This window comes from Corvus moneduloides, chromosome 8 (assembly GCF_009650955.1).
Source record: "Corvus moneduloides isolate bCorMon1 chromosome 8, bCorMon1.pri, whole genome shotgun sequence".
NCBI classification, from domain to species: domain Eukaryota; kingdom Metazoa; phylum Chordata; class Aves; order Passeriformes; family Corvidae; genus Corvus; species Corvus moneduloides.
Window position 1 is genome coordinate 17,417,777 of NC_045483.1, and position 18,625 is coordinate 17,436,401.

At 40.6% G+C, this 18,625-nt stretch overlaps 1 protein-coding gene across 4 annotated transcripts; it reads right to left on the reverse strand.

The window, feature by feature from the left end:
- Positions 1 to 1,608: 1,608 nt before the first annotated feature.
- LOC116447391 (lipase member M-like) lies at positions 1,609 to 12,628 on the reverse strand. Of its 4 annotated transcripts, none has more exons than XM_032116530.1 (10): positions 12,336 to 12,624; positions 10,771 to 10,882; positions 9,529 to 9,646; positions 8,639 to 8,837; positions 8,022 to 8,131; positions 7,178 to 7,314; positions 6,521 to 6,667; positions 5,419 to 5,490; positions 3,441 to 3,512; positions 1,609 to 2,302 (listed from the first exon to the last, which is right to left on the reverse strand). In XM_032116530.1, the coding sequence occupies exons 1-10, from the start codon at positions 12,461 to 12,463 to the stop codon at positions 2,069 to 2,071; spliced, it is 1,329 nt and encodes a 442-aa protein (XP_031972421.1). In that variant the 5' UTR covers positions 12,464 to 12,624; the 3' UTR covers positions 1,609 to 2,068. The 4 variants fall into 4 exon arrangements, with proteins under 4 accessions (XP_031972421.1, XP_031972422.1, XP_031972423.1 ...); XM_032116531.1 differs by having other exon boundaries at positions 2,164 to 2,302; positions 3,379 to 3,512; positions 12,336 to 12,626; XM_032116529.1 differs by lacking the exon at positions 1,609 to 2,302 and adding an exon at positions 2,319 to 2,644 and having other exon boundaries at positions 12,336 to 12,628.
- Between the last annotated feature and the right edge of the window lie 5,997 nt (positions 12,629 to 18,625).

Sequence of the window (18,625 nt, forward strand, 5' to 3'; positions counted from 1 at the left end):
TTGACTACCAGGGGAAGGAAAGGAGTGAAACAACAGGATGTCAGTGACAGCACAGTAACAGCTCTTCTTTACATACAAAGTAAAAAACGTTGTCTGGAAGAGCGGAGAGAGTAGTTTGGTAATTTCTCACTGAAAAGCATTACAATTTGACTTCTCTGATATCTGTAAGATGATAACTATAATCAAACCATAAATTAAACACTCGGAAGGACTTCTGCAACATGATGTCTCATCCCTTCTCATGTCCCAAGGTGGGATCAACAGTCCCCATGATGTGTCCAATGCTGTTTGGTCAACCTGCTTTTACTGACTTTCCAGAAAATTCAACTCCCTGCCTCCTCTATGGGGTCCCAGGTTGGAACACAGCTGCACAATTCCAATCTTTTCTAGGTTGCTTTAGGGAATGCTCTGTCTACTTTCAGGTATGGTGTTGCATTTAGTATGGAAAGCATTGAAAACTTACAAAGTAGGTCTCAAGTACTCATACATTTTCCATACAAGCAGTGAGTTGGTTGAAAGATTGACTCTCTGAAGGGTATTTGTCTCCAGGAATTTGTATTTGGTGGAAGGAATGTCCTTGTCTGGAGGGGAACAGTTTTGCTTGGATCAAACTCTAGTTACATTTGTGAAGCAGAAGGAAACAGGACAGCCTTCAGCAGTGGGTTCAGGAGATGAAACAGTCCTGTTGTTTGTCTTGGAAGGGAAAGGTGCAGAAGTGGTAACAGCCATGGTTAATTTGTTTGGCTAACGAACCATTACTCAGAGTGAGACACGGGTCCTTTGGTCATACAGTGTCACCAGTGAAATGTCCCAGTGTAGCAGCTGCACTGTGCTGGCTAGCACCCCAGACTTGGCCCACATTAACATTTCGTTGAAATGGACAGTGAGGGTGTCATGCTGAAAGGAAACCCCTGAATGCACTGTGTTTCTTTTCACAGAGAAGCTAATGGAATTTTGTTTTGGAGGGATGGTGACCTATAATGCTGTAACCCAATAACCACAGAGGTTACCCTTCAACTGAGTGGTTTTGTGCTGTAGCTACCTGTTTGAAACAAGATTGTTAGAGTCATAGTTACTCCAGGAAATTAATAGGATGAATAATTCTTCATCATTGTCTTCAAAGCAGCTCTTTCCAGTAGTGGTCAAAGTGCTCTAAATATACATGGGATGAAGATAATGGATTGTTTCTAACAATGTTTGGGTGCTTTTCGTTTTAGTGTTTAAATGCCAAAGAGGCTGCTCAGAGCCATGACAAAGGTTAGATCATCTCAGCTCTGAGACAGCCAGTAGCTTATATGTGAAACAGCAGGAGGTGTGAGGTTTCTGCTGGGTTCAAGGTGTAACTTTGAACTACGTGTCCCATGGAAGTGCTGCCATTGCCAAAATGACTGAGTCAGCAAGGATTTCTCTGTCTCAGGGTGGGTCTTGAAGTCAAGTTTTTTTCCAGGTGCATGCTTGAACCATGAGACTGGCTACTGTTTTCTGTTGGGTCTACCCTGTGTCCCTTGCTCTTCCTCATGAAAACAGTGAGCAGTCCTGTTTCAAACAAAGACAAATCATATTCTTTTCAGGAGTGAGGTGGTTTTTTTGTATGAACTCAGTTTCTGCTTTCTGCTCATCATCTTGTTTAATAATAAAATTATACAATATCACAACTGTTAGAATTAGTTTTTGATTACACTATGCCTTTAAATAACTGTCAGCCCAATAAACTGAGAAATATTATGAAGAATGGAAAACATCTAGAGATCACAGAATGTATCCAGAGAAAGGAAGTGCTTTCATTACTGTTACAGTCTAGAGAAGAGAGTAGGCTGCAAGCAAACCCTGTCCTCTGTTAGAAAAGCATAGTTATTGCAGAATCAAATCTGTATCAACTGAGAAGGTATTACAGATCCACAAGGTTGCCAGAAAATATGAAGTGCACTATCAGGGTGCAAAAGGCATTGGAATGACATGTAGAGGGCAGGAGGAACCCTTTCCCCAACTCCAGATGCAACAGAAGGGGTTTATTGTACCCAGTGAATCTGTGCTGTTGAACGAGTCAGGTAAGTCTTCTGGTTGTGAGTTAAGGATACTTCTGCATCAGGTCAATAATTTCATTGTACACTTGCAAAGGTGCATCTAATCCCCAGATGAAATCCAGGTGTGCCCATTCAGGAATCTTCTTGTGATAGATAAGCTTCTTAATTTTAGACAATAAGATGGCCACATCCTTGGGATCTGCGAGCATGTCTTGCCCCCCAGTCCATACTGCAGTTGGTACAGTCATCTCTTCTGTGTTGTAGAGAGGAGGAAGAGTCTGAAAAACAGTACAGGAATGAACGTCCAGGAGAGCACAGCAAACTTTAAACATTCATTTGGGGCTTTCTTCTGTCACTGTTCGAAGTAGAGGTGTCTAAACCAAAGAGGAAGGAAGTTCCCTTGTTTGCCTTTTCAGTCTGTGCTCACAGGGATTACTCAACTGATAGCACAGCCAAAAGTAAAACACCTCCTGAGCTGACAAACAGTTATTGTTAGGTCTTTGCCCTCTCAAGTGGGATCCTAGGGCAGGAGCCTGAACAAGACAGAGATGCCAGGATGCCTCTGGATAAACCCCCATCATGGTCCTTTTGAAGTACTGGTCAGCCCCAGAAGACATGTGCTAGAGAGAAAAAACAGCATGTTACAAGGATGAAAAGGATCATGAAATGGCTTCCGTAGGAGGAGAGGGAAAGCAGCTTAGGACTCCTGTGTTTGGAAAAGAGATGTCAGAGCAAGGACAGGAGACAGGTTTATACAACCCAAATAGTATGAAGAAAGAGCACTGAAATTAATTAGACCAAACACAAAACCTGAAGGCATCCCATGTCTTTCCAGGAGCAAGCAAATTCAAGGCAAGCCAAAGGAAACTGTGTTTCATGCAAGTCATCATTAAAACATGTAACTTGTAATGACAGGTTGTTGTGGAGACTAAAGGGTAGAAGAGTCAAAGATGGGATTAGAGTCTTGAATGGAAAAGATGTTCCTCAGGGTCTGCTTGAGGACAAAGTCCTTTTTTCTCTGGCTGCCAGAATCTAGGGGTGGCTATTAATTCTCCAGTTTTCCTATTCCTAATGTTGTCATCTGTTTCAGTTCCACTAGTAGGTAAGATGTTTTTGTTCTCTTCTGTGTACTCTTCTTTTTCAAAATTAATTTTCTGGTTTTTCTGCCCTTACTTCCTCTTATTCCTATTGATCATTTAATTGAAAAGTTTTGCTTTTCCTCTCTCTCTCTCTTTCTTTTAAAATGTCTTAAATTTATTATTGCCACTAGTGCTTGCATGCTTTCTCTGTTGACTTCCAAAATGAAAAGCAGTAATATTTTCATTTACTTATGTTCTGAAAATGTGTCTCCTACCACATCCTTGCTCTCTTCTTGTGTGTTTCTGTGCTGTCCAAGTTTGCTTCACCAAAATATACCTGTTGGTATTTTTCCATGTTCTTCTTTGAACTGCCCCAGTCATAAGCTTGGAACTTCCCCGAGCGGACCTCCTAAGAGGATGAACAAGAAAAAGGTAGTTATAAAGCCATAATTTGGGAAGTTTTTGTGGTTTTTCCCTGATGAGCCTCTGACTTCAATCTAAAGCCCCAAAAGAAGTTCTTCTAAGAGCTATGAAGGAGCCAACAGTAAATTAATTGTGTCAAACAGTGAAAAGGAGTCAAATGTTTTTGTCACAATGAAAAAAAATCACATCTCCTCCAGAAAGACCCAAAGATGTCCTCACAGACAATTTGTCCAAGTTTGTAAAACTGCTGTTAACAACTGCTGTCAGCAAGTTCACCTCAGCACTACTGCCTTGTCCTATTCTTTCAGCTGTGTTGGCAACACTCAGCTCTGCGAGGGGCTCCATCTTATGTTTTCTCTTCTCACTCTATTTTGAATACAGAAATTAGCATTTCTAGTTCTTCCCCCTCTTGGCTTTACCTACAACATGGGTTGTAACTACTCTGAGAGACCCTCACCAGAATCTTAGTATTGAAATTCCTTTAGCTCCTTTTGTTGTAATAACAGTAAGGACAACAACAAACACTTAGGAGTACTACTACTGCATGTTTGTGCTCGCAGTCTGTGGTTAGGTACTGAATTACATCTGAGTCAGCTGTCAGAGCTCCCCCCGCTCTGCTTTTGTAACCCTTTTTCTTTACAGGTCTAGGTCATGGTTACAAAAGCAACTTAATCAAACCTACTGCCTAATGTGAGCTCACAGCCAAAAATATACTTTGATTTTGAGTAAGTGCCTGTGCAGATATCACTCAAACTTATCAGTGCTTTTGCTGTGCTGAAAAGTGCAGGAGCACTCCTGCAAGCTCTCTGTGCTCGCAGCTGCTTCCTGCACCACTCCAGAGCCCATGCTGCTGCCAGGAAACCTGCCTTGCTGCAGAGGCTCCTCCGAGGGAGCCCAGCTCTGTGGATCCTTGGAGTGTGAGCCCAAAGGCAGAAAGGCAGCTCCCATCAGCGCTGCTGCTGAAGAGGTACTGTGGCAGTACCTTGTTATTACTGCAGGCCTGGTTCCTACGGTATATCACCGTGTCCCGCAGCCATAGGGAGGAGGAGGAGAGAAGATCCAGCAGGCAGGAATTGTGCAGCAAGATTGATTTATTTAATTATTTTACAAACTCTTTTATAGACTTTTTTCTTCATAGTCTAATTGGACAAAGGACCAGCCACCCCTTGGGGGTGATTGGCCAAAATCCTAAAACATCCATTATCAAAATATTTTCTACTATACCATAAACAAGACTTTCCAAGGTTGCAGGTGGCTTGGTTGTTTACACTCCCTGCTACCTCTTCTGTGGGAGAGAAAAGTCTCTCACGGACTTAGAAAATAACAAGAAGATCCTCACTAACAGCATTTTTGTACCTACACCTTGTAGGTGAGGGATACAAATAATCTACTAAATAAGGTGGTTTTGGTTCTATTGCTGTCCAGATACTGACAGCCTTGAAAGAGAGAAAAGAAACTACAAGGGTTTTAAAAGTAAAATTTGATCATTTATGTGGCAGCCTAAGACCTGCTCATTTCTTGACACCACATTGGAAACATGACTAATTCCTTAAGAAAAACTCCTTACAGAACCATGGACATCATTTATAAAAGGTACTGGATGCACAATAAGAAGAGCCATGTACACCTTCACACACAGCTTCCGTGTTTTTACACAAATGCAGCACTTCATTGCTGGATTCAAATGTACCTGTGTCACACAGGACATTTCTATCCTGCTGGCAAAAGAAGGAGCAATGAAAAATAGTGTTCTGAACTGAGGTTTCAACTGCAAACCACAAGTTGCCTGTGTTTCCAAGAAGCTAGCCATGGCTTCACAGCTGGTTATCTCTGTACCTCTCTATTCAGCTCGAGGTGAGTACCTATTTTGTCTTCCAGGGGTTTGCTCATACCTGACTCCAGTGGATTATGTTTTGCACAGAAGTTCCAGCAGAGGTTTGGGCAATATACACGTTGATTCGGTTCTGAAAGAAAATACTCGGTGAGCATTCTCTTCTTCCCTTCTATGCAGATGTACACCAAAACATGTGCTACAGCAGTGTCATGTACCAATAAAAGCAACAGAAATTGGAGTGGCACGACTGGAGACTCCCTCAGATTTACGCCACAGGTGGAAATGTGTTAGACTAGGAGTAGCACTGAAAGAGGAATCCCTAACCAGAGCATTTTCCAGGATGACTGAGAATCTAAAAGAGTCTAGGTAAGTGAGATAGAATACAAAACCAGAAATTTAGACCCCAATCTGCATGGTTTTTTTTCAGAACTCTGTGTCAGATTCTGTGTGAGAGAAGATCACTGTTGGACAGAACAGCAAAGCAACTGCCTGAGGAATATAAAACTATTTGAAATAAAACACACCCTAGCACTGCAGGGGCTTCTTAACAGGCTGCTGTGTGATCCTTCCTTAGTGAATGCACTCTGAGGCATTTTTTGAAAAATGCTGGAGCAAAATTTTGACTCCCAGGTGATCTGACCTACAGTTGGACATAGCTGGTATGTCCCAATACTCTCCTACCAGTGTCTGCCAACTCTCTCTCAGGTCCCCCCAAAGTATCTTGTGCCTCTGGGCACATCCCTGATGGTCCAAGGCTTGGAGAATGAGGACAAGGAGGAATATGTGTGTGTTCCTTTGTCTGTTGCAAAGATAAAATGTGAAGCCTGTAGGCTTTTTATTTCTTCTTTTTCAGACTATTAGCCACAGTATGGACCATGATATGGTGCCTTGGGTGAGGTCTGGCAGAAGGCAGACTGCAGAATTTTGGGTGGCTCTGAGCACCTGTTGACTGCAGAAGTGGTGCCAAATGTCCTTTTGAGGAGAGAGGCAGTGGTTCCCTGCTAGTGATAGGGCAATCAGCAGATACTGCTGTCCAGTAGTGGGGACTGTTCCCTGCAATGTGGTACTAATAGAAATTCAGAATTCACACTACAGGGTAGAGGGTGAGTTTTGGGAGCATAAGCTTAAACTCCCAGTAGAACTGGTAAAATTATACATACCACATCAATGTTTTTCAGGTTACAGCCACCCAGATTGAAGAAGACACTCCTACAAAGCCTGGCAAAAGCCTGGTGGCTGCAGACAGGGGCTATTATCCTTGTTAGACACTCAGTCTGGGGAAGGAATTCTCTTTTGCCAAGCATACCCTGTGAAATACAAAGGTAACATTCATTTAGGAATGTGCACACTTTTCTTCTCCAGCACTCTCAGTGGTTCTTACTTGCCGTTTCTCCTTTTGCTAGATGATGTTCCCACAAACAAGTGAGAAATTACTTGGTTTTCCATTGCATCAGTCTGCTTGGGCATTACTCAATTTGGGTTACATCACTTTTAATAAAGAGATATGTTAATGCTAACTCCAATTCATAGTTTAGGCTTGTATATCAGTTGTGGCCTTGCCTGGAGGAATCTTGGAAACCTTTGAGGTCCTGCATCTCTGTACCTCTCTGGGTGACCTGTCCCTGTGCTGCACTGTTGCCTTGGACTGAAAGCCTTTCTTATTGCCCAGTCTGAACTTTTGAAGGCCTCAGCCACAAGGTAAACCTACCCATGTGCAAATGAGTCGACTTCACAAAGCCCTATAGTTCTGTTTATCCATTTAAAGAGCTGAACAAGCAAGTATACGGTTAAACAATGGAAACCAAGGTATCACATACCCTGAGCACTTTTTCAGGAAGGTAGAGGAGTTTTGTTGCTGGGCCTTTAGCATACTTAATAGTAGTGACAGGTGCCAATGCAAAGTAGAGTTTGATTTTTTGAGCCAGCTCTGGCATTGTTGAAAATGCAATGAAAGCTGAGAAAACAAAAAGAGGAGTTTAAAAAAATAATCATTTTTACATTAGACTGTTTACAGTATTAATAGATGATATTCTGCACTTCCAAATTCATAAGCAACCTCTTTAGTTGTTCAGAAACTATGGTCCTGACTAGATTTGTATGAAATCCCTCTTCTCCGTAAGTTACCAGCTTGTAGGTTTTTTTCCTATTCAGAGAAATTTCTTTCTTTATTTTGCAGCTTTCTTCCAGACTTGATTAAACATAAATGTACACTTCTGATGTACTTTCATGCCTTTCTTTTACTATTGGGAGGAGAAGTTGTTTTTCTTCCGGTCAATCCAATTTTGTACATCTGGTCTAAGCTGGACAACTTCTCTTTCTGTACTCTCATCTTCCTGTTCTGTTTATTTTGGTCAACTGCCCAGCTGCTGTTGGGCACACCCTTGCATCTTGGATAGAAACAATTTGCGTGGCCCACACACAATAATTTCCTGTATAATTCTTAGTTGACAGATTTCCAGCAGCAGTGCATTTGATCCATTATGTTTTATTATCTGTATAACAAATTTTAAATGCCTACATGTTGAAAATTGCTTATACTACCACATTATTTCACATCTACAAAGAGTTAATGAAAACCTCAGGTACATTCAGTAACTCAGTATCTCAAATCACATTTTATACCTGTTTTCCTGAGGAATTCCTCTCTTATGTGTAACTTACCAATGGTAGTACCTTGTGAATAGCCAATATAGTACAACTTTTCCTGTCCTGTTTTCTCCAAAATGAAATTTATTGCTGCTGGAAGATCAAACTTTGCCATCTCATCAAAACTGCAGGCAGGAGATTGAAAGAGAGGCATGCATAAATTAAAAATCAGACTTCAAATTGAATTCACATTTTTCTTAATGGCTTGTCAGCAAAGGAACAGTCTGAACATTTTAGTGAATCATTCAATTGTTCTAAGTTCTGTATTTTTCTGGCACTGGATATGGAAGATACTACTCAAGATTTTTGGGTTATTGTATTATAGAGACTAGTATTTCTAAGTAGCTGCCAAAAGTGGCTCCAGGGCTGAGGAATGGCATAGAGATGGCCTCTGCAAGTTCCTCTGAGTCATTCTGCTGCTGTTCTGCCTCTAGTTTGAAGAACCTGTTCAAGCAGTAATTAAAGCAGTCTCCATTGCTATTTCAGTTCACATGCTTTTATAGGTGCACCTCAGCAAAAGCGAATGTAAAGAATGCTTATTAAAAAGTAGCATATGTAAATCCCTGATTTAACCAACTGAAATAAACACATAAGGATGGGCAACAGATATCCCCTCCAGTGGTTCTGTCTACCTGAAAGCCCAGAATTCATCTTGATCAATGGAATACTTTTGATGTTTTCTTGACCAGCGATTCCCTCTGCTGTTTCCCATCCAAACGTCAAATCCAGCATCAGCTAGCAGGAAGCCCAAGCTGTTGTTGGGCATGTTTGTGACCCAGTTACTAGCATCTCCTAATAATCCATGCTGGAGAAACACCACAGGTCTTGAAGCTGAGAAACAAAGCAAAACCGAAACTAGAGTTTGTAATTGTTTTTATCTTTTCATTTCCTGGTAGTTCAGGGACACTACTGTCTCCTATTCAATACTGGGATTTTTTCCTGCATCAACTAATCATAAGAACAAAACACCTCTTTCTCTAAAAGACAACTTCTAAGCTTCTGTAAGAATTTATGGAAAGATCTGCCTGACACCAGAGAAAACTAACTTGGCATCCTCTGGTCATTGTTTGTATAGCTCTTCCATATCAGCTTGAGATTCTCAACATTGATGCAGAGATGAAGGTGTGGGACTGTTTTTAGAGGTTTCCTTTACCCAAAATATGAATCAGACACTGATACTAACCAGGTGTAAGCAAAAGCAAAACAAAATTAGAGGTTAGAAAAGCTTTTGCAAAACAAGCTGATTAGGCAACCTTTATCCTACTTCTAATTTTTTTTTAAAGTTTTACTCACCAACCCTTACTAGGAAGCATATGTTTCATTTTATAGTGGATTTTTACTATAAATAGGTGTTCTTGACATTAATTCTGTAGATCTTGCAGGTTGTTCAGGGCAGCCAGAACTCTCTGCTAAAATTTCACTTATGTATACAAGCTTTGGTGGATGTTTTACAAATACAAGGTACCTCTTTTGAGAATATGCCCTATCTAGGCTGGTTTTGTGTCATATTAAAGAACTGTACCTGGGCTTCCTTGATTCTGAGTACCATAAGGGATTCTGTTAATGGTAATGGTATAACCATCTTCTGTCATCACTTCATACTCCTCGCTCGGGTACCCTTTGTAAGTAATGAGCTCATTCTGGGAGAGAAGGTACAAATGCATTTGCTTGCACAAGTCCATTTCATATATTATAAGATATTCACAATAAAGAAATGTTAGAAAGCAGGTACAACTGGGGATTTAACCTACATACATTAAGCATCTGAATGTATGTAACCCTAAAGCATCAATAAATTTCCTTTTTTCTTTATGTTATATCTAGGGTTTTACTAGGGTTTTACAGTTAAAATATGTCATATAAAACCTGTATTACACTCCTGCCATACAATCATCACAAGCGCTTGCATTCTGGTGATACCAGAATCACTATAAGCTCATAGCAGGAGTTTATGAGCTGGGATGAGATGTGTGGCTGAGACAAGGAGCTGCCCAGGTGCCATGCTTCTGATTTGCTTTGACCCAGCCTGGAACCAGCTTGTTTAAACTACCCTCAGAGGAATCCAGAGAGCTTCACAAGTACAGTATTGTGAACAGCCTAGATGCAATGAGCACTGCTGAAAAGCTGACTACATTATGGAAAAAAAAGATCAGGCAGTTGCACTGTTGCAAGGGAAATCCCTAGCACAGCCCATCTTAAGCTCTGAAGTAAATAGTGCTTTTGACCTGCAATTTTCAACCTGTTTTGTTACAAAAGAGGATTGGTCTTTATAACTTGTACTCAGAGAATTACTCAATGTATTTTTTCAGGCAGGACAGAGCCCCCAGGATTTTAACAAGTGATTAAAGATCTAAGTAAGCTTGCTTGGCAAGAGGGGTTCTTCTGAAAAGCTGGCCATTTTTGGTCTCTGCTGGTCACGACTAGCTGTTTATAGACTTCATTGCTGGTGAAATACTGACATTCTACATAATAATTTTTTCAGATAGTTAGGTAGTGCCAGCAATAGCTAGCTGGTAACTGATATTTAAAAAGAAATTAAGTCTGGACATTTACTATTTGTTTTAATTTCTATCAGACAGAAGATGGGCTTTTTTTTACACATGCAGACAGAAGAGAATAGAAAAGAAATCAGTAGCATACACAGTGACTAGAGAGGACAGGTTAAATAAAGGCAGCTTATCTACCTTTTTATTTCTAACACTTAGAAACCCCTCTGCTGTCATGTGTAACATCCATCCTCAGGTCACTCCACCAACCAACTTACAATACTCATAAAGGCTTCAGGATGCACAGCTCTCTTCATTCTTCTCAGTTCTTCTGAGTAAGTAATTCCCTGAAACAAGTATGTAACAGCAACAAACAGCCATATCTTCTCTCTGCAAAAACCAATATATTCATCTGTCAGTAGTCCTGCTCTGCACTTGCAGTCCAGACAGGTTCTGTACTTTTCTAATGAGGAAAGTGCTGTCTAATACTGAACAGAGCCAGTCTGGTACTCCTTACTTGTTAATTAAATAGGAAAAAGCTGACTTCAAACACCTATCTGAGGGTGTTGGGCAGCAACCTGGGCTCTCTGCTAAGGTTTGGACTAGGATGCTGCTCTTGATCAAGGCAAATGTATCTGAATCCAAGAAAAGAAGCAAAGCTTCTGGAGAAATAGATTTCACTCATTTGTCTGAGAAGTAGGTCACTTGCATTACCATGCCATGCATTTGATCTGTAGGTGAATTTGGAAACATTTCTGGCTAACTCTGAGAAACACAAAGTTATTGGGTAACTCGTAAGTGAATCAATCATTGTCACAGTGAAGCTTTCAAAGTGGAGACAACCAAATTGTTGGACAGGTAGAGGAAAAAAAGCAAAAACAATTGAAAATAAAAATTATAAATATTTATCAATTAAAAACTTAGGAACCTAAATAAAGCAGTTCTTTATAGTTGTCTAGCAAAATTTATACAAACCTGCTCAACGACAAGATTTATCCACTCCATGGGATGAGGATGGAGAAAGGAAAAGAAAACTTTGCTAAATGTAATGCTAGGTAGAGACTGAGTGCAGGGACATCCAGTTTTGTTAAGCAAAAAAGGAACAAAAAAACCTGAGAGGTAGCTATCCTGCTCAGATGCACAAATAGCAGCTCCACTGTCTGTGAAGACCTCCATAGTCTAAGCTCAAAGAAAATGCAGTGTTTGAATTAGCATCTTCTCTACACTATACAACTCCACGGAGGCCACATCTAAACTTCTGTTTTCTCAGTTACAGATATTTCAGTCAGACTGATTCAGCCAAAAAATCTATTTCATTTATTGTTTTCCTAATCAAGAAGACTTTTAAACTTTTTTCCCCAAATAATGTGAATGGTTTCTTTTCTTATTGCAGAACAATTTATATGCTAACTTCCTAGAACTACAATGCTGGTACAATCTGTACCAGCAATCTGTACAATCTGTGTTGAAAGTACTTGGCTGCTTTTGTAGAAAAAGGGACGTTTAGAAACCTTTGTTTTACTGAGATAGCATCCTTTCTTTCGGTTTAAAGCTACCACTTTCTTATTCCCTCGCTTGCCGTCTTCCCATACCTCTTCAGCTATCCCAGAGTTATCTAAATTCAGGCTAGGTGAGCCAGGCCTGAATCTCTTTAGCCACAAGGAATCTTCCAAGAAGTAGTCATACTTTCACCTACCAGTCTTACAAGCAAAACAACACAATGAAACACATTTGTACCCAAATAATAAAGCAGCTCCTCAAGATCAGGTTTGATACCATCTTTTGCAGCTCCTGTGAAGCCTTCACCAGTTTTGGATGAAAAATAAATCAAAGCATTACTGACCTTGTGCCCAAAGTCATGTGTTTGGCTGAGCAGCTGCGGCTGCAGAGGAATGAAAACTCAATTCCTGGCTGTTCGGAAGCGGTGCTGGCAGTGAAAGGATGGTCATGCACTGTTTTTTCTCCAATCATGCAGCAACTTGACAATAAGCCTCTGTTTCTTTCCCACCCCTCATTCCTTCTACTATCTCTTCAACATTTCCCTAATGCCACACCAGAGAGAGGTGACTCCTTTTATTCTCAGACCTCATGCTTTTCAGCTCCTTAGCCACCACAGCTATAACAAGGCTCTTCTGCTATCACAGATTGCTGGACTTTTAAGGAGAATACCAGCCTCTGTAGAGTGGCAGAGCAGGATCAGGAATTTTCAAAGCAAATATTTTCATAGATACACCTTATCATACCTAATGAAATTGTCAGTAGACCTGCAACCATTTTCTCTTCTACTAGCAACCTAACAATTCCAGCTTCTCATGTTATCTGGAAAGGATGGAAAGAACTCTGATACCTCTACAGATATTAGTGCACATATTTTTCTTTTATTCTTTTAATGCTTTCATTGCTGTTCCAAAATTCTGCATTGTTGCTGGAGTGGTTTCGGGAGATTTTCCTCCATTTATATTTCACCTCTTAAATAGCCATAGAATTGAATGTATATTCCCTAAATGAATAGTTATGAAACTAGAAGGCTTTTCCATAATCTGTACGGACTCAGAAAGCATTGCCAAGATGGGCACACGTGTCAGTGGTCTCAAGCATAGTTTGAGTGGGCCAAAATTTTTCAGCAGTGGAAATTAGGTGGGCCTGAACAGAGAGTTCAGACAGGTCCTTTTTAAGGGATTCAGGACAGTGACCTTTATAAGTCTCTTCTTTTTGTGGAGTACAAGCCTAGTGCAGCCGTGTTCCACCACGAGTGGTGTCCTCACTACGACAATACAAACTTTGCAGAAGTATGATTGAGGCTCTTTCTTTTTTTTCACTTTTGTGCTCTGTTAAAAAGCTGGTGGGTTTTTCATTCTGCATGTTCCAGGTATTTTTAAATCTGAAATTAATTATTCTTCCTTGTTCAGTTACCAGTTTTTGTTCCTCCAGTTATTCTTTCTGTCCCACAGATACTGTTCATCCACATAGAAAAGATCAGCTTAAACACTAACACAAACATTGAACAAGGTTTTGAGCAGGATTTGATATTTCTATTTATATGATAACTTGCATGCTTTCTTCTTGCAGTACCACCTGTGGTTAGGATCAGAAATATTTAATATATCCTCAGAAGTTATTTTCTTTAATACTTACAGATCAGAAAGAAATATGAAAGAAAATCTTAGGAGAAGACCTGTTTCTACAAGACTTGTTATCAGGTCTTCAAAGAGGAATAGAAATGTCTGAGTTCAGTTTCTGGCAGGGAATTAGGAGAGGAAATTATTTTCAAAGAGCTGGTTTAGAACATGGAGTGTTTTCAAATATTGATTCTACACATGGGATGGGATGTTTTTTTTGAATCTTCTCATTATTTCTCTTCATACACTCCAAGTTCTTTCATCTTTCCTGTAAGAAAAACAGGTTTCCCCCTTTTTAAAGTCTCAATGTCTTTTGAAGCTCAACATGAATTTTGTGAGTGAACTGTTTAAATGTGTACTTGCCTTTGAGTACCCCATGCTATTCTAAGTCATTAAGATGTGCTATTAACTCTCTGTGAACAAAGCCAATTTCATTCTTTAGTGCAAAGCAATGCTCCAATAACAAAAAAAACCTCACTAAAACATTGCACAAACACGGCATAATACCATAAATAGCAAACGACTGGATAAAGTCATTGCAGGTTATTGGCAGTATGTGCTTGAAGGGTTTGAGATGGGCAAAGAAGGTGAGCTTGGGTGAGTGTTGGGCGGATTTTTTTAAAAAAACAGACATGCACAGTCTGCTGCAAATTGTCAGGTTTCAGTGGAAGTTACTCACACTATAACCATGTGTGGAATTCAGTGGAAATGCTTAAAGGTTGAGATGTTGTTGTGAGAGTTGTGGCTGCAACTTCACAAGCATGGTCAGATGTAAACAAACTTTAAACTGGTCAGTCTAGCTGCCCTTATATAAATAAGTGCCTTTATATAAATTGTGCACTACATGCTCAGTTTATGAAGCCTCAACTCTTTCCAGTGCTTTTTATGGATACAACCCCCATCAATGTACAGCATATAATCCCTAGCATTTTTGTGTTTTCTGTAAACTCTTTGCTCTCCCCATTCCCTCCTACTGCAGGAACTAAACCTGGCTCTGTAAATGTCTTAGGAATGGAAGATATTTTTATACAGCTGAATATAGCAGTTCATCATGGATCAAATATGTCCTTTTGGCTTCTTCATGCAGCTAGCGAACCTAGTTATCAGAAATGTTTGGCTATTTTAAGTATGTTAAGGAGGGCCTTTAAGGGGAGGTATGCTTTATTGAGAGACAGACTTGTTTTTGTGAAATTGCTGTCCAGGAGTCTCCAAGGGAACACATAGCAGCAAAAACAGAAGGATCCCCTTGTGCACTCATATGGCTTTAAAAACATTTCATGTCATAATGGTGTAAACAGTTGCTTCCTGAGAGTGAGAAAAACACTGAGAACTAAGAACAGGATCTAACAGTGTGCTCTCCATTGAGTCCCTGGGATAATACCTTGTTCCCAGCAGCATGAAACAGCTGCCCTCAGCTACCCACCCCATGTTGTTGCCTTGGGTGGAGTGCTGTTGGTCCCCAGCACAGGCCTGTTGGGAGGGTGAAGGCAGAGCCTCCCTATTCAGCAATGGACCCTACACCTCCAAACAGCGAAGGAAGTGCTCTCAGTGGAGTCCATACACAGAGAGACAGAAGTGCAGAAGCATAAAGCACTAGTGAGAACAGGCCCTGCTTGGATGAGAGATTCTTCTCAGCTCTGTCAAGCCTTCAAAAATATTTCTGATTGTCATCATCAAGGTCAATGTGCTTGCCTGGGGATTACCAGCAACTGGGCTGAGTGGCACAGTATTTTGTAATCGATGAGTGAGGTAGCTCTTCGTTGGCACCTAGATAATTATACATATTTTGCATTACAAAGGTAAAGTAAGAAGTGTCAAAAGGAAGTGCTCATGATGGACAAAGAGGGCTGAATGCCTGTCTGTGCTGCTGACACTGCTGCTGCCTTGTCTGATAAAGTCCCAGGCAGCGCTGCCCTCCTGCTCAAGTGTCAGTCACCCATAGAAGCGGCAGCTTGCACATGGAACACTCAGCACCAGCCTCTCCGTTAACTTATCCGGGGGAAATACAACTTGCAAAAAGACCAATTATTTCCACAACACTTTCTGGCTGGTGCTGAAGTTTGTGAAATATATGCAAGCCAGGGTATCTTCACCTCTGAGAGTAGATGAAGTCTGTGTTGCGATTTATGAGCTTTGCATTGTTCAAACTGTTTTGCTTCATGATCTGCAGTCAATTATTTTGTATCTTTCTGCTAATTTTGTACTAATGTATAGAGCAGTATCTTGTCACCCCCATGGGTATCAATTATAATTAGAGAAAAAAGGAGTTTACACATCTACCTACACATGTGGAAAGCTGAAAATTACATATGCTTTATTTCTCTTGCACTTGTTGCTGGATGAAAGCTTTGTGAGTGTGAATTGAAATCCTCTGGCAGAAGAACTGGGAGCAGTACGAGCACTATGCAGGCCTTGCACTCAGTGCGCAGCAGTGTCCTGGTGAGCATGGGCCACTGAGCACTGGTAAGCACAGACTAAAGAAGTCTCTGGTCAGCTTAGTACTGCCATCAGCAGGACCTACCCTGCTATTTTTAAGGGGTCAAAGGGACTGTGGGCAGAGTGGCTTGGGTTTTTCTCAATCCTAAGAATTAAAGTAATGGGTTTGCTGTTGGACAGAAGGGGGGGTGCTGGGGGGTTAGTGACAGCATCACAAAACCTCTGTCCTCCATTCAAACAGGGATTTTTGCATACCTGTAACTGGGTTGAGAGGGGGCTGATTTAGCAGCATCCCAGAGTGGGCTGGGACCCCTGTCTCTCTTCCCATGAACACCTTTCTCCTGGCCTTCTTCCTGCTAGAAAATTCTCATCAAATATGAATTCCATTACTAATCATCTCCATCATGGTTTGTCCATTCTTTTCACGCATTAAAACCAACTTCCCCCTAACTTTTACTATGGTAGCAGGTTAGATAATCACAGACCTGTCTTTCCAAATTGTAAAGCACTTATTTTTCACTTGTACCTTTGCACACAGTAGGAATTTCTTTTGAAACAGCAAAGGTTTTGCTTACTCAGAGATTGGATCCTTTTTGTTTAAAAAGTGAAGATACAGTTACCAATGCAAACTACTGGTCTGCTGTGAGAATCAACATTCATTTTCCCACATGAAATAATCTACTGTAAACAATGAAAAATCAAACACATAGTAATTATAAAATTAAGATGATTACTTTGTACTTGGGATGCAGAATATTGTTTTGATCTTTTGTAACGCAAAAGGGACATGATCAAAGTGTTTTAACCTTAGTTATAGAAATGCACTTTAAATAGCAAAGCTGCTTATCAAATATAGTCTGTGTTTTCAATGGAAGCTTTCCCTTATAAAGACAAAATTTGCCTCCTGACCCCAAAGTAGTACTTTTCCAAACCAAATGAAGAACCTACATGTTCCCTTTTACTTATGTCAACAAAATATTTCATGCTCTTGCTACGTGAAGGAAGTTAACTTCTAAAATGTTAGTGCCAACGCATAGTTCCACAACATTGCACAGAGGACAAATGAAACTTAGGGACCTCTTTCAAGCTCTGCCCCACTGAATGTTGCACTAGACATCAAAAGTTTACATTAAACAAGGAAGTGTTCTTTCATTAAGACAAACAATATCAGACAAGGGCATAATTCTTACCATCACAAAAGAATTCCCTGTCCTTTTGATGATCAGGATGACCTCTTTGCTTTGGAAACATTTTGTAAAGGGTTTTGAGGTAGGAAGATCCCTTTGCAGAGGGGTCTTGTGATGGTTTCCCTCCCCTGAAGTAGATAGTAGTGGCCATCTGAAAAGTGGTGAGTTCCCAGGGTCTGTCTAAGAGGATGCTGTGTCCCTCTCTCCTAGTGGGACTGTCAATCTGCAGTGGAGAGACTCCAATACTAGAGGAGAACAGGTCTGAAAAGCTGGTAATTTGTATTTTCCTTTTGAAAGCCAACAGAACAACTAGTCAGGTCTTCACTGTCCAACAAGTGGTGTGGTGATCCTCAGGCTGATTCTGGTCTGAGCCAGCAGCAGCCCTACAGAGCAGCACACAGGGTACCTGCTAAGCCCTGGCCCTGGCAGCATCACCTTTAGGGTCTGTACCCCTCATGCTGTGCCCTGCCCCTCAGCTGGCAAAGCTGGGCTGGCATCTCCCTGCTGCTGCTTTCCCTGGTGCCACTGCAGCACTGTCCAGCCAAATGAGTCGGCACTTGTATCCACAGTCTTGCTCAGCTCATCCTGACATCTTGAAATAAGTGTCTGGTGTCCTTGTCTAACAACTGGGACATTCAGCCACTCACTACTGTTGTTCAATCTTCTCAAGTAATTCTGATCTCCAGGGCTTTTTTTTTCCTTCCTCTGCTTCAGTTGGCACCTCCAATTAGGAGGATTTTGTGCACGAACTCTCCCTGCTACTTGTCTGAACAACTCTAAGATGCAATCTTGTTAATCTGAATGAATATTCAAATAAGTAAGTGAAAATTTTGGCTGAAATCCTTCTTTTTGTGCCCTAAGGGACGTCAGATTTTTTTTCATATAAATCATAAATCATGTCCTAATTACAAATTTTACTGAGACTTAAGAGAATGTATTACTGAAGATAAATATGTCACTTTTCTTTGCCTTGAGAAAAATAAAATATCTGAAGAAAATATTTAAACAAAATTTTAACAAGCAGGTAAATTCTTGCAGTTAGCAATGCTGTAAAGAATTTAATTCGTCCTATCAGAATTTTTTTTCATTTAATAAATCATTCCCTGAGTGCTAGATGAAGCAATCTTGGTTTTCTATCAGTTTGTACCTTACAGTTGATTGCAGGCTCCAGTTAAATATTTCCAAAGGTTAGGGTATCTCTCTTGCTCCCCTTCTTCCTCTTCTAATTTCCTAATCATGATGCAGTCTTTACTGGTCAGGAGACACTGACAATATCACATCTTTCTCTTCTAGTTCGTCAACTTTTTGTTATCAAACAACAAAGCCTTAATTATTTTGTGGAGGACTATGCTGAAAGCCAGGGAACATGCAGCCAAACACACAGGCAGCAT